The 15,797-nt window shown below is 37.3% G+C and overlaps 1 protein-coding gene across 3 annotated transcripts in view; it reads right to left on the minus strand.

Annotated features, from left to right (window-relative positions):
- Positions 1-15,797, minus strand: part of LOC123563814 (von Willebrand factor A domain-containing protein 5A-like) — a 61,527-nt gene that overhangs the window by 7,960 nt on the left and 37,770 nt on the right. The window contains exons 13-17 of one of the 3 annotated variants that reach the window (XM_045356852.2): positions 10,887-11,095; positions 10,219-10,257; positions 9,114-9,330; positions 7,475-7,540; positions 5,165-5,286 (exon numbers count right to left, since the gene is read on the minus strand). In XM_045356852.2, the coding sequence (XP_045212787.2) occupies positions 5,165-5,286; positions 7,475-7,540; positions 9,114-9,330; positions 10,219-10,257; positions 10,887-11,095 (653 nt within the window). Of the gene's footprint in view, positions 1-5,159; positions 5,287-7,474; positions 7,541-9,057; positions 9,331-10,218; positions 10,258-10,886; positions 11,096-15,797 lie in introns of those variants that run through there. The other 2 variants (XM_053536431.1, XM_045356853.2) reach the window with 2 other exon arrangements.

Consider the following 15,797-nt stretch of genomic DNA (forward strand, 5'->3'; position numbering starts at 1 on the left):
AAGTAAGTTGAAAAGGGGACATAATTTTGTAAAATTGCAAAACAGTGTTACGGAACCTGTAAAATACATATCAGTTCATGACAATGGACAATGGTGTGAAGTTTCAATCCATTCCCATTAGTGGGTACTTATATACCGGTACCAGCTTACATACAAAAACTTAACCAAAAATGCTAAGTCAAAAAAGGGATAGATTTTGTAAAAATGCAAGGCAGAGTTATGTTAACTGTGAATTACATGTCAGATCATGACAGTGAACAAGTGTGTGAAGTTTCAATCCATTCCCATTTGTGGGTACTGAAATACCAGCTTACATATAAAAACTTAACCAAAAACTGCTAAGTCAAAAAAGGGGCATAAAAATGCAAAGTAGAGTTATGAAACCTGAGCAATGCATGTCAGATTATGACAGTGAATAAGTGTGTGATGTTTCAATCCATTCCCATTAGCGGGTACTGAGATACCAGCTTACATATAAAAACTTAGCTAAATCGGGATGCCGACGCCGACGCAGACGCCGACGAATGAGTGAGTCTAATAGCTATACCTATTCTTTCAATAGTCGAGCTAAAAATTCTACAAATAAATACACTTTAACTTTCGATATGTGTATCTATGACTCAAAATCTAGTGACCTTTCATTTATTATTTGAATCTCTCACTAGATGAATGTGGTTCGAGGGTAACTGTTTTGGCGGTAAAGAGGTTATGCGGAGTTACTATCAGAAACAGATTTCTAAGAGCTGACCATGTCCATTTACACATACAAACAGTGATAGTTTCTTTTTCTTGCATCCCAAACTCTTAAAGTAATGAAGAAATGAAATAAACAAGACTGTTTTCCGTTTGAGCACTAATTTTATTCCAATATGCACTCTTTCATAAATTATAGCTTTTACCCTTGGTGTTAGGCGAGTTTTTCCAGCACCAGTGAAAATGCTGCCCAGAAAGCAAGAATATCTTTTTCTATTATCAATTCTCTGTACAACTGGTTGTTTTGTTTTTGTCTGTTTCGGGTTTAACGCCGTTTTTCAACAGTATTGCAGTTAACCTTACCAGTGTTCCTGGATTCTGTACCAGTACAAACCTGTTCTCCGCAAGTAACTGCCAACTTCCCCACATGAATCAGAGGTGGAGGACTAATGACTGCAGACACAATGTCGTTTATCAAATAGTCACGGAGAACATACGCCCCGCCCGAGGATCGAACTCGCGACCCCGCGATCCGTAGACCGGCGCTCTACCTACTGAGCTAAGCGGGCGGGGCTGGTTGTTTTTTTTTTCTCTTCTTCTTCTTCTTCGTACGCAACTACACTGTCAGACCAGTAGCCTCAATGAAACTTGCGGTTTGCCGCAGATCCTCAATGCCTCCATACAGTTTCTGGTGGATTGAGGTATCTATGGCCAAGTCGCAGCACGCTCCTGGCCATGCCTTTTACATCTCTGGAGTATATGCTCCGTAGTCTGATCTTCCTCACCACACGAACAGGCTGGTGATGATGCCAGTCTGTATTTCTTGTACATGTGAACATGTTGTGCCCTGAGCCAAGCCTGACCAGCATCACTTCTCCAGACCGATCAAGGAGATAAAAAGCATATTCCTGTATCCTTGGTCTCGTTAGTGCCTTGATGATGGTGACTTTCTCCTTGTAGCTGATAGCTGTTGTTGGTTGTTCTGACTGAGCTCCTAGCTTAGCCAGTTGGTCTGCCTATTCATTGCCTGCAAGTCCACAATAGGATGGAATCCACTGAAGTGCTACTTTGCAGGTAATACTCAAGCCCTGCATTCTCCTGGCTCGCTGCGGAGCTTTATTGTTAATCAGAGATTCCATGACAGACGGTGCATCTGTGAGAAAGATGACTGAGGAGCTTTCTTCTGCGGAGTCTTCAATCATTGAGACGGCCTTCATGAGTGCTTCAGTCTCCGCCTTGTAATTGCTGGTGTTTTCTTGTGGCTGCATGTAGTGTTTCTCTCTTGCCAGATAGGTACTGAATGAAAACTCATGTTCCTCCATCTTTGATGGCGCATGTGGCTGATCCATCTGTATAGACATGAGTCCATGTTTCCAGAGGATAGTCTTCATTTATTATAGCCAGTGTGAGGCTCTTCCGAATACCTTCATCCTCTTGCTTCTCGCGGTCAAGATGAAGAACAGTAAGTCTCACAGTCACTGAGGACAGATCATTCGCAGGGGTTTTTTTATGTCTTCTCTACCTTGGGAAGTCGTTGGTATGCTCAGCTCAGTTTTGAACTCTCGATTGAGTTTCTTTGCCCCGTGAACGAAGCTGCTACGTTTGAGTCGATTTTTGACGTAGAAAAAGATTGAATTTTGTAAGATGCAATAATGAAATGATTTTGAAACATTCATATCCTATTAAAGTAAAATTTCGCTCAAAACATAATTAGTTTAATTGCTTGCTCATCCGAAAATCGGGTACAATTACCACTTGCTGCAATTTCAATTATCTAATTAATTTATACATGTGCTGAATCAATACACTTCAGTTTATTTACATAGTTTTAACTGAATGAACAATCAGTAATGCCACTTGATATAAACAAACAATAAACAATCAACTTGCCATTACTCGATCACTTATTTTGTATTTCACACGTCTGTGCCGCATGTCGTAAACCGTCCTTAGGTAATGTTGCAAAAAGATACAACAACAACAACAACAACATTTATTCAGCAATTAAGCATTTTTATAAATGCTTCTAGCCTAAACAGAGTTGACATGTAGCGAGACATATTTAACATTTAATATTATAATACAGATACTGAGAGAAGCATTGCAAGATTATCATTATTACATCCAGAATATTCTAACATACAATAACTATGTTAAATGGAAAATGGTGTTGCTTCTAAAATGAAACTAACTTTCAATATCTTGTCTTAGTCTATTCGCAAAATAAATAAATTTTGAGAGATTTAGTAATTCCTTTCTATTTTCCGTAGACATCAAATTATCAAATTTATTCAGAGTGGGCCATCTACAGTAATATGGTTTTAAATATTTTCTTCGTAATTCTATATATAACGGACATACAAGAAGAAAGTGATATTCATTTTCTAAAGAATTAAGATTACAAAATTTACATTTTCTATCATTTCGATCCGCGTTGTTATATCTACCTCTTTCTTTTTCCAAATTATGTGATGATAACCTAAATCTACTAAGAGCAATTCGAAACTTTTTATCTTCAATTATATTTAAGTACTTTTCAAAATTAAATGAATGTTTAAATCTACTGTAAGAGAGTAATCGTTGAGAATTGTTAATGTTAGCATACCAAGTTTGATAATAGTTGTCTAATATTCTCTGTTTTATAGTAGAAAAAGAAATACAGTTACTATCTTGACTTATCCATATATCCGACAATCCCAGGTTTTCTAACAATATCTTTATTTGAAACGCCCAGTTTGAATTATTATATGTAATATTATTATTCGCATCGTTACGCAGCATATGATAAATTCTTTTTTGTAATGGGTTTTCATTAGAATTCAGTAAACGAAACCAGTAGCGTACCATATTTATCTTTCTATATATTATTATGGGAACTCTTCCTAGTTCTCCATACAGACCAATCAAGTCGGTTGATTTATTAACGCACAAAAGTTTACGACAAAACTTGGTGTGAATAATTTCAATGTCTTTCCGATCATTCATACCCCAAATTCCAGAGGAGAAGTAGTTAAGAACAGTAGCAACTAATGAATCAAAAAGATACAGTCCATGCATAACCGCTAATTAGTTGAAACTCGATAATTGTTGAGCAGTCGCATTAAAGAGACCAAGTGGTCGTATTACGTAATAGCGGACCGGTCGCATTTTCGGACCTTGCGACCATTAAATTATAGAGGAAAAAAATCGGTTCTTTAAAAAACTGCCCTTATTAACAGAATGGTCTCATTTTCGGACCGGTCGTTAAGTGGAACTTTACTGTAAGTACACAAAGTTTAAAGAAATTCTGCCAGTAGGAAAATGTTTGCCCTATATACATATAGGCAACTGTGACATTTACCTTTAAGATTTAAAGTTTAAAGATGAAGTTCACATGAGGGTCAAGGTCATTTATATATAAATCTGTTTTAAGGTCCTGACACAAGAATTTTTCAGTGTGAGTATAAACTAAATTAGTTTATTAATGTGGCCTACAGACAATCTGGTTCGTACAGAAAGATGAAGGCCAAGGTCATCTATATATAGGTCAGTTTGCAGGCCTTACTACAAGGTTTGTCGAGTGTGAGTATGAACTAAGTTGGGTCATTTATGTTGGCCGTAGGAGCAAAATTGTTGTTCATTAAGGTTTTAAGTTTGCTGAGTGGGAGTATTAACTAATTTAAAATAGGATCATTAGTGTGGCCTGCAGGCGATCTTATTCGTACGAATAGATACCTGGACGTTCTTACGAACGGACCAATTATTGGATATTTCTATTGTTATCAATTACCAAACAAGTGCCAGTACCCACAACGACAGGAAGTACCCAATAAGCAATACGGAAATAACTGAATTTACCGTTACATATTGTCCTTAGTACTACCCAATAACTGTTCTCTCGTTTGCCCGGACAAACGGATGGAGTGACAGATCGACATTTAACACTATATGCCCCGGGGCATAAACTTCACATGCTGACTAAAATTCTGATAAAGTTCGATGGCCCTATGTTACTACATTTTCAGAAAGTGCAACATAAATTTTTATAGACACTTTATACTAATTCTTGACTGTCAATGGTCATAACTCTGCTCTTACTGAGTGAAATTCCAAACAAAATACCAGGTGCATTACATCACATTCTTATTAATAATTACAATGTTATGCAGTTTCATAACACTAGATTAAATTACTTTTTAAAAGATACATGACACAAATTTGGACTGACTGACGGACGAAAATCTTAACTGACGGACAGACATACGAACAAGGGTAAATCCAATAATTAAAAGCATGGTTATCTTTTTATATTTTCATATCTGCCATTCAAAACTAGTCCTATTAATATGCTTCTAAACACCTGATTAGCGATTTAATATTCTTAAGTTTCTTGTAAGCTCCTAAAATCTGTTTGTTTATTCATCAAATCATAAGCAATTGACAAACCTATGATCTGCTAATGTTTTATTCTGAAAACTTTCTTTATACTTACCTCCGAAAATTTCTGTTTATCAAATTCTTCTTTTGGAACACCCAATAGCTTTAACAGTTGTTCAGAAACCTCCCACTCGCCATTTAGTTGCTGTAAGGCTATTACAGACATCATCTTGTCATCTACAAACACATCAGATTTTTATACTGTGAAATTATTAATATTCACTGAGGACAATATTTTTGATTTCATGATTGCAGCAATCAAAGCAAGAAAAAATCCATTCATTTAAACTTCAAAACTGGAATTCCCTAAATCCATTTCCCTACGAAAGATCCGTTTTGGCCAAAACCATGACATTTCACATTAACAAAAATAAACATTTTACAGTGTTTATATGTATTTCTATATAGTCAGACAAATCTAATCGTGGACTGTGACCGAGTCGTATCATTACTAATGCCCCATTCAAGAGTCAAATTCTTGAATGCAGATTACTCTGCATGTAAAACACTCTGAAAACAACAGCTGTCAATATAAATTGACATATGCCACCACCCCACCCACCGGAAGTGCCGAAGTGTATATTTGATACTGAATAGGGATGCAATTTTTTTAGGTGACTTGATACACAGAAATTTATTTATTTATTTATTTGGGTTTTACAGCGCACCAACACAGTATAGGTTATATGGCGCCAAACACGACTACAAATTTTGGTTTCACATCTCAATTACATCGAAATAAAAACATGAGGTATGGAATCAAAATTTGTATATCTGCTAGAATCACAGCGTTACAGCAAAACCAAATGACCTTATTAGTCGCCTCTTACAATCATGCAAGGGTAAAGCAGTGGTTCCTATTCTTTCATACACAGATCGTCCCAGAACCACATGGGGCATTTACACAGCAAAGCGCTAAGCGATAAATAAACATGAGTAAGTAAATTGCTGATCTGGATTTTACGACGCACCAACATAGTAAAAGTAATATGGTGCTAAACAGGACTGAACATTTGGGTTTCCCACCTTATTTGCATTACAAAATATAATGTAAGGAATCGGAACTTTTATATGTGCTGGAATCACAGATACACGTATATAGCAAAACCAAGAGCCCCGACCCTTTTAGTCGCCTCTTGTGATTTTTAAGGGCATGACAAATTGTCCTGGAACCATATGAACGGACTATTCAGTAATGTATAACAAAGGAAGTACATAACGTTTCACTACCTTTAAGAAAATATAAAATCCCGTAAGGTTTAAATCTTGTAGGCCAGGGTGTTCTTCGTCAAAGGAAACCAATTTTCAGCTCAAGGTCACTAGTACCTTGAACTCTGACCAACTGAACCCTAAAACTACATCGCTCATCTACTACCCACATGCAATTTTCCCATGAATTTTGATGACTGTAACCCAAAATGTTCTTCAGTTATTGATCAGAAAACTATTTTCAACTCACCGTTACAGTGAACTTGACCTTTGACCTACTGACAACTAAAGCAAGAGCCGTCATCTACTAGCCACAGGCAATCATCCTATGAATTTTGATGACTCAGCTGAAGGTTACTGTAACCTTCACCTCCGAACTAACGTTTAGTCACAGCCAACCTGCCTACCAAGTTCAAGTTTTTGTGCCTTCATGTTCTTGTGTTTTAGCTGTTAACAACTGGAAACCATAGGGACTGACAGACAATGCCACTCCCTGTGGCAGGGGGAGTGGTCACAAAAATAAATGATGTTACGATGATAGTTCTGGTACAGTGTACACTCCACTCCTTCTCTTCATCGCAAGAACTATCAGCTTAGTATCAGTTATTTATGTGACCACCCCCCTCCCCACTGCCAGAGGAAATAGCATCTAAGCTTGAACCACCTACTACCTTTATTCATAGCTTGAAACTCAACTACCAGTATTCTAAACCGCCTCGGTAGTCTAGTGGTAATGCGCCCGCTTCGGGTGCAAGAGGTCGTGGGTTCGATTCCTAGCCGCGTCATACTAAGTACATGAAAAATGGTACCAGTAGCTTTCTTGCTTTGCACTCAGCATTTATAAGATAGTGCTAGGTCTTGTCAGCCAAGTGTGATACTCCACCAAAGCAGCACTATAAAGCTGAGTATTGTGCTCACTGCTAAAAGTAAATACCGTCGTTTATATGACTGAAATATTGTTGAAAATGACGTTAAACCCATAAAAATATTCTAAACCTGAAGCACCACCTACCTATGTTCCAAGCTTCGTGTGTTACTTCCTAGATTCCAAGCTTTTATTTCTTGCTGCCCTTCAGGGGCATAAAGATTTCATCAGAACTTAAAAATTATAGATAAATATGTTGATTCTACAGTACCAACTTTCAAGAAGTCTTACCTGAAGAAAATTCTACAGCTGAATTATCATCAGACTCGTCTTCCTCAAGATCATAATCTGCTTCCACTGAAAGTGTAAAATGGCTAAAAAACCATTGCAATAAGAATATTTGTTATACAAGTAATATCAAAATATCTTTTACCTGTGGATATCAGATTAGGGTATTTTGTTTGTTGTTTTATTGGGTTTAATGTCGCACTAAAACAATTATATGTCATTTGTCAACTTTGCAGTTTGATGACGGCGGCAGATCCCAGGTAACCCTTTGTGCATTATGTCACCATGAGCGGGCACCTTGGTAAAACCACTGACCTTAGGTAAGTCAGCTGGATGGCTTCCTCAAATAAAGAATTCAATGCATGAGTGAGGCAAGTAATTTGAAATTAGCGACCTTAATCACTCAGCCGTGGAGGCCTCTAAAGGCAAGCTTTAATTCTAACCACAATCTGTCCATTTAAATTAAGAAACAAAACTGACATGATGGCCATGTAATGCTCTCCTGAGCTAGTTCATGCAACTGATGACCTCCATATTTTGATCTCCAATTCGACCCAGATTTCATAAAAATAAATATTTTGAACATGTTTTATGTAAATTAGGCAGAATGTGTTAACCATGTTTTTCTATGATACTGACCCAGTGGCCTTTTTTGTTGGGTTAAACTTCGCACGGACACAATTATATGTCATATGGCCACTTTCCAGCTTTGATGATAGAGAAAGACCCAAAGTGCCCCTCCGTGCATTATTTCATCACGTGCGGGCACCTGGGTAGAACCACTGTCCTTCCATAAGCCAGCTGGATGGCAGCCTCACATGCAGAATTCAACGCTGCGAGTGAGTCTCGAACCCAACATCTTCAATTTGAAGTCAGCGACCTTAACCTCTCAGCCAAGGTGGTCCCCGATCTAGTGGCCCAGTCCAACATGTCTCAGTAATACATTCATATGGGATTTTATTGAGGATAACAGTCTAACCCAGTTTCATTGATATACAAGTGGAGACTGACTCTGATCAACTACTAAAATCACTTATAAAACCTGTTCTTAACATTGGTATACATGTGTAACACCATTTTTAAAAATATTTCATTTATTTACCTCCAGTAAACTAGTGTAATCAAATATCATAGCTCCCATACAAATGTTATGTTCTCTTTCATCTGACAAGTTCCCTTCATGAGAAGAAGTGAAGGACAATTGAGCGTCTGTTTAAAATCATCATACAGAATATTCACATCCCCTATAGACCGATCTTGCAGCTTCTACATTCAGATATTGATCTAATGGACCAAAATAGTTTGTGAGACCAGGCTCTGCGTATAAACTGGTCAGTTTCAAATTTGTGTTGAGAAACAACCAATCAGATGCTGGGATTTTGTGACTTGTTTCCAATTTCTGTTTCATAACATTCGACCATGGTTATTTGAACGAGCATATCTTGTAGATGTAAATAATGAGGAAGACATTTCAGACGAAAAAGGAAAACATTACAGGAAATGAAAACCCAGAATGCAATCTTGCCTTTGATCAATTCCCAATCTGTGCTGAGAAATGGGACTTTGTAATTAGTCTCCAAACTTACTTTTAGACCGTGTATGACTAAAGCAGCACACGATGTTTCAGAAAAAAAGGCATTACTTGAATCTTCATAATCCTTGTCCTTGCTCTTCTTTGAAAATAATCCACCAAAAGATGGAAACTTGAATCCTCCAAATCCATACCCTTTTGCCATCTTTTTACGCGCTGGTGCAGCTTTCCTGCTGTAAAACTGGTTGCTCCCCGCACTAAGTGCAGACTGCAATACCAAGTCATCTAATTTCTCCCCTCGATCCAAAACTGCGTCCATACTGCAACACTAGAAAATGTTCACACATACATATTTCAGTGTGCAGTGGGTGAATATTTTCAAGATTTCATCTGAATAGCAAAGTTTTTAGTACTAACCAACTTCACATAAAAGAAGTTCAGCTAAAAGTTTGAAGCAAATTGTATTCAGATAAGATTGTGCATCTCAGATACTTTAACATTCCTTTGACACTAAATTTCTTCACTTTGGCCTATTTTGTGGAATTAAGAAAGGGGCATAATTCTAGACGAAATAGCCACAGAAACAAGAGTGCTAGACTGTTACAAAATACGCCCGTCATAGAACTTTGACTAATTAAAGGGCCATAATTCAAGAGTGCCTGTGGCGATTTGGATTTGATATTATGCTCAAGAACATTGCAAGCAAGTTCGGTGCAGATCGAATGAAAACAATTCGACTTAGAGAGAGGACATACTTTTGGACGCCAACTGCCGCCCGCCTGCCACGGATGTTCACATAATATGCTCAGCTCTTTCAGAGATGGGGGTATAAAATGTTCATTATTTATGGTCATCCTCACATTAAGGTCTTTCATATGTTATACTTTCAAGCACAGTCTTTCAATAGTGTCTGAGGAGCTGGTGGCACACAAGCCGTTTCTCAATATTCTATATATCAAGACTATCAAAGGGCCATAACTGTGGTAAAAATGTCACAGAAAAAGTTCCTTCCTTTATGGTCATCTGCACATTAAGCTTGTTCATTTGTCAAAGTTTAAAGCAAATCAGGCTAAAAAGTGTGGAAGGAGTTAGACACACAAGATTTTTCTCTACGTTTTATATAGCAAAACTACCAAAGGGCCTTAACTATAAAAGCTTGCTATTAGCAATGCAGCACTTTCACAGCAGTATGAGAAATGTAAGTACTATACTTTACCATCATAGTCTGAGGGCTTGCATATGAAGCAAAAATTTTCTAAAAGAAAAATAGATAATATTGGTAACATACATAACAATGTCCATGACACATTGTTCTTTAATTCACTTGTTTAACAATGAATATGTTTGACATTTACCGATTCTGCAAAACAGTGTACCTGACAAATGGAATATTAACGACTTCGATGTTAAGATTAAAATTTTGCATTTCTACTGTTACAATAACTGTTAAGACTTTAATAGTTTGACAACCAACTCATAACTGGGCTGCATGCAAGTATTAGGTCTTAACATAAATGTCATGGTCACACATACTGGCCAAAGCTGTGAAACAGTAGATAATGTACAGTGAATTTTCTTTGACCTAAAAGTTTAACAGAGGCATATAATCTAGATCATGATCTGTACTGTTTGCCATTCAGTCAGTATCATTAACAGTTTATGAAACTGTCTAAATTGGAAGATGGACAAGTTCATTATAGAAATTTAGCAAGGTAAGGGTTAAAACCTTACTTAATTATCAAGAAACTCCAACCTTGAGAAATAACTTACAAGGTGTGTTCTGAAAGTTACTGTGATCAGTGATAACTAAAGTTTTCAGTCTAGCAACTAACTTCTAGAACACCCCTTAAAATGCATTCATTAACACAGTCCTTCAAAACTTACAGGTTGCAGTCCACTCATAAATTCTTCGGACAAAGTAGGTACTGGACATGGTCTCTCAACAGCTTTATCCTCAACTTTCTTTCCCTCTGTATCTATGGCAACGAATGCTGAATACTTCGATACAATATTGCCATGACGACTAAGATCAACAATTCTCTGTCTAAATGTTTTGATTTCCTGGCCCAAATCTGGAGAGATGTGATAAGTATCTGAAATAAACAGTGTTTGAGACTTCAATTTTAAATATAATACTATGAAATATTTTTCCTTGGTTACTACTTTCTGTGGAGTTTGTGGCTGGATCAATCCACAAAACTAAACATCGGCAATCTGAGAACATCTCCATATATCTTATCTTTAAAATTAACAAAATCATGTCTCCAAAAAGTATCATATCATTTTGACTAAATGAATGCACATGATCATCTGTGAACTTAGTACAAATTATACAATCTCAACTGCTCTAATACCAGCTTTTTTCTGTATGTTTACAGTTTATTACAAACTTGTGTAAATAAAAAACCTTTTGACTGGTGATAAGGAATTATGCTGAAAATGTCTGAAATTCAACCAGAATGTGTGAATGCACACAGTTTCACGACTAGGCAAAGTGAAATATTTTAAGACATATGCTCCTGCCTGGCTTAGTAAAATCCCAAACAGAACACCAGTTGCACAACTTCACATGCTACATAATAATCCACCAATGTTTTATGACTCTAAGTGAAAACTTGTTGAGATGCATGCTATACAGCCTTACATGCCCTTTATGCGTATTTTTTACTAAATCAAGAGCCATAGCTATGGTCTGACCAACAGAAATCCCAAACAGTAACCCAGGTGCAGAACTTCATATGCTGAATAATATTCCTATAATGTTCCATGACACTAGGTCAATTTGTTTTAAGGCACATGCGACACAATTTTTTTCTGCCATTTTATGCATATTTTTGAGTAAGTCAAGGGTCATCAGTCTGGTCTTGCTGAGTGAAATCTCAACAAAATCCAAAGTACAAAACTTCACATGCTAAACAATATTCTTTTAATGTTTCATAATTTTAGGTTGAATACTTCTTGAAATACATAACACACAAACTTTTTGGCCCTTTTAATGCATATTTTTACTAAGACAAGGGCCCTAACTCTAGTCTGGCTGGACAACTACACGTGCTGAATGACAATCCTGTGAGGTTTGATGACTCTTGGAAAAACATTGTTTTTGAGATTTGCATAGTATGCATGACACTACTTCGGACGGACGGACAGACATATGGACATGGGCTACTCCAAGTGCCACTATCACATTCTTGTGGTGGGGGACACAAAAACGGTTCAAGTTGCGTATATCATATGAAATTTAATTGGCATACTAGTAATATGATAATAATATAATGTGCATAACCATTTGAATTTGATGATAATACTGGTGTAAAGCCCCATTTTTACCCCAGTCAGTTTTTTCCCTTCATTTTTGTACACAAAAGGGGAGAAAAATCAAACTAGTTGGTTTTTTCTCCCCAATAATTATTTTTATGCCCTCCAAAGCTGGGCATATTAAATAAAATTGTATTGTCCGTCCGTACATCCATGCGTGCGTATGTGTTAATTCTTGTCCAGGCTGTTCCTCTACTATCCGTAAAGGGATTTTGAAGTAACTTGACATAAGAAAGAACCAAAAAGTCAGTTTCTTCCCCCTGCACTGTGTATTATTCAGCCAGTCATTTTCTTTCCCCTTCACCGCCTATTATTCACACATGTAGATACATACATACTAGGGGGGGGAAAGAACCAACCAATCAGTTTCTTCCCTCTTCACTGCCTATTATTCACACATGTAGACACATACATACTAGAGGGGGAAAAACCAACCAGTCAGATTCTTCCCCCTTCACCTCATATTACTCACACATGTAGATACATACACACTAGGGGGAAAGAACCAACCAGTCAGTTTCTTCCCCCTTCACTGCATATTACTCACACATGCAGACACATACGTACTTTGGTGGGGGGGGGGGGGACCAACCAGTCAGTTTCTTCCCCATTCACTGCCTATTATTCACACATGTAGATACATACATTCTAGGGGGATTAGTATTATTTTTAATATAATGATATTTGTATAACTCAATCATTTTTTGTTGAGCTTCTACATTTTGCCATCATCTTGCTAATAAGTGGAAGTTTACATGACCAAAAATCTAAAGAACTATGATAATTTTACTGCTTTTTTTTTCTGTGTAGTTTTGGATCATCCCTTCAATTTGATTAGGAAATACTTCGTTTTACTTGCTACTTGCACCGTGAAATCATTAATATTTCTGGGGAATTTATTGTGCAACCAAGATGTGGCAAAGTGAGATGATAATTATTTTTCAAACTTGCATTTTTAATGAATTTCAGCAAAATATATAATCGTTAATGCAAATCTTTAACAAATATGACAATACAAGAGGGTCATGATGACCCTGGTTTGCTCACCTAAGTAATATGAGCTACATGTTTCAAATGTCAAACTGATGATAAAATACTAAGAAAGTCAGCAGGTTACATTCATGGCCAATGAAATTCAGTTTTACGATTTGTGTGCAAAACTGTGTATGGGACCCCCAGGGCAGGGCCACTTTTCACCCAAAGGGTACAATTTGAACAATTTTGGTTGAGGACCATCAGACAATGCTACAAACCAAATATCAAAGGTCAAAGTGTTGTGGTTTCAGACAAGAAGATTTTTAAATTTTTTTTCCTATACGTCTATGTAAAACTTGGAAACCCCGGGGAGGGGCCATCTTTGATCCTAGAGGGTTAATTTGAAAAATCTTGGTACAGGACCAATAGATAATGCTACATACCAAATTTCAAAGCCCTAGGCCATGTGGTTTTGTACAAGAAGATTTTCAAAGTTTTCCCTATATAAGTCTATATAAACCATGTGACCCCTGGGTTGGGGCCATATTTGACCCTAGGGGGATAATTTGAACAATCTTGGTAGAGGACCACTAGATGCTACATACCAAATATCAAAGGCCTAGGTCATGTGGTTTTGTACAAGACGATTTTCAAAGTTTTCCCTATATAAGTCTATATAAACCATGTGACCCCAAGGGCGGGGCCATATTTGACCCTAGGGGGATCATTTGAACAATCTTGGTAGAGGACCACCAGATGCTACATACCAAATATCAAAGGCCTAGGCCATGTGGTTTTGTACAAGAAGATTTTCAAAGTTTTCCCTATATAAGTCTATATAAACCATGTGACCCCTAGGGCGGGGCCATATTTGACCCTAGGGGGATAATTTGAACACTTTTGGTTGAGGACTACTAGATGATGCTACACACCAGATATCAAAGCCCTAGGCCATGTGGTTTTGGACAAAAAGATTTTTAAAGATTTTCCTTTCAGTTGCCATGGCAACTAGAGTTCTGCATGGAATTATTCTTTGAACAATTTTGAAAGGGGGCTACCCAAGTATCATTACTGTGAAGTTTGGTGTAATTCTGCCCAGTGGTTTTCAAGAAGATTTTTTTAACAAGAGGGCCATCATAGCCCTATATCACTCACCTGTTATCATTGCACTTGGGGACAAGACGGTTCTCAGAAAAAAATCTAAGTCCAAAGGACAGAAACAACAAAGGGAAGAAATTTAACAAAAAAGAAAAAAAAAATCTTAAAAGGTACAGATATGTCAAAATACACCTAAAAATTGGAGGTACCATCCATGTTGTGTCACAGGAAAGTGGTCTCGGTTTTCCCTACGGCCAATAATAAACAAGAGGACCATGATGGTCCTGAATCGCTCCCCTGTCCCCACATGAACTGAGTATGCCGTCGTTTTTTCTATTATTTGACATAGTGACCTAGTTTTAGAGCTCACGTGACCTAGTTCTGAACTTGACCTAGACATCATCAAGATAAAAATTCTGACCAATTTTCATGAAGATCCATTGAAAAATATGGCAACTAGAGAGGTCACAAGGTTTTTCTATTATTTGACATAATGACCTAGTTTCTGAAGGCATGTGACCCAGTTTTGTACTTGACCTAGATATCATCAAGGTGAACATTCTCACCAGTTTTCATGAAGATCCATTGAAAAATATGGCCTCTAGAGAGGTCACAACGTTTTTCTATGTTTAGACCTAGTGACCTAGTTTTTGACCGCAGCTGACCCGGTTTCAAAACTGACCTAGATATCATCAAGATGAACATTCAGACCAACTTTCATACAGATCCCATGAAAAATATGGCCTCTAGAGTGGTCACAAGTTTTTTCTTTTATTTGACCTACTGACCTAGTTTTTGACCGCACGTAACCCAGTTTCGAGCCTGACCTAGATATCATCAAGATGAACATTCTGACCAATTTGCATGCAGATCCCATGAAAAATATGACCTCTAGAGAGGTCACAAGGTTTTTCTTTTATTTGACCTAATGACCTAGTTTTGGATCGCACGTGACGCAGTTTCAAACTTGACTTAGATATCATCAAGGTGAACATTCTGACCAATTTTCATGAAGATCCATTGAAAAATATGGCCTCTAGGGAGGTCACAAGGATTTTCTATTTTTAGACCTACTGACCTAGTTTTGGACCGCAGTTGACCCAGTTTTGAGCCTGACCTAGATATCATCAGGATGAACATTCTCACCAATTCTCATCAATTTTCATGCAGATCCCATGAAAAATATGGTCTCTACAGAGGTCACAAGGTTTTTATATTATTTGACCTACTGACCTAGTTTTGGACCGGACGTGACCCAGTTTCGAACTTGACCTAGTTATCATCAAGATGAACATTCTGACTAATTTTCATGCAGATCCAATGAACAATATGACCTCTAGAGAGGTCACAAGGATTTTCTATTATTTGACCTACTGACCTAGTTTTTGACCGCAGTTGACCCAG

The sequence above is a fragment of the Mercenaria mercenaria genome, chromosome 2, assembly GCF_021730395.1.
Source record: "Mercenaria mercenaria strain notata chromosome 2, MADL_Memer_1, whole genome shotgun sequence".
Classification (NCBI taxonomy): Eukaryota; Metazoa; Mollusca; class Bivalvia; order Venerida; family Veneridae; genus Mercenaria; species Mercenaria mercenaria.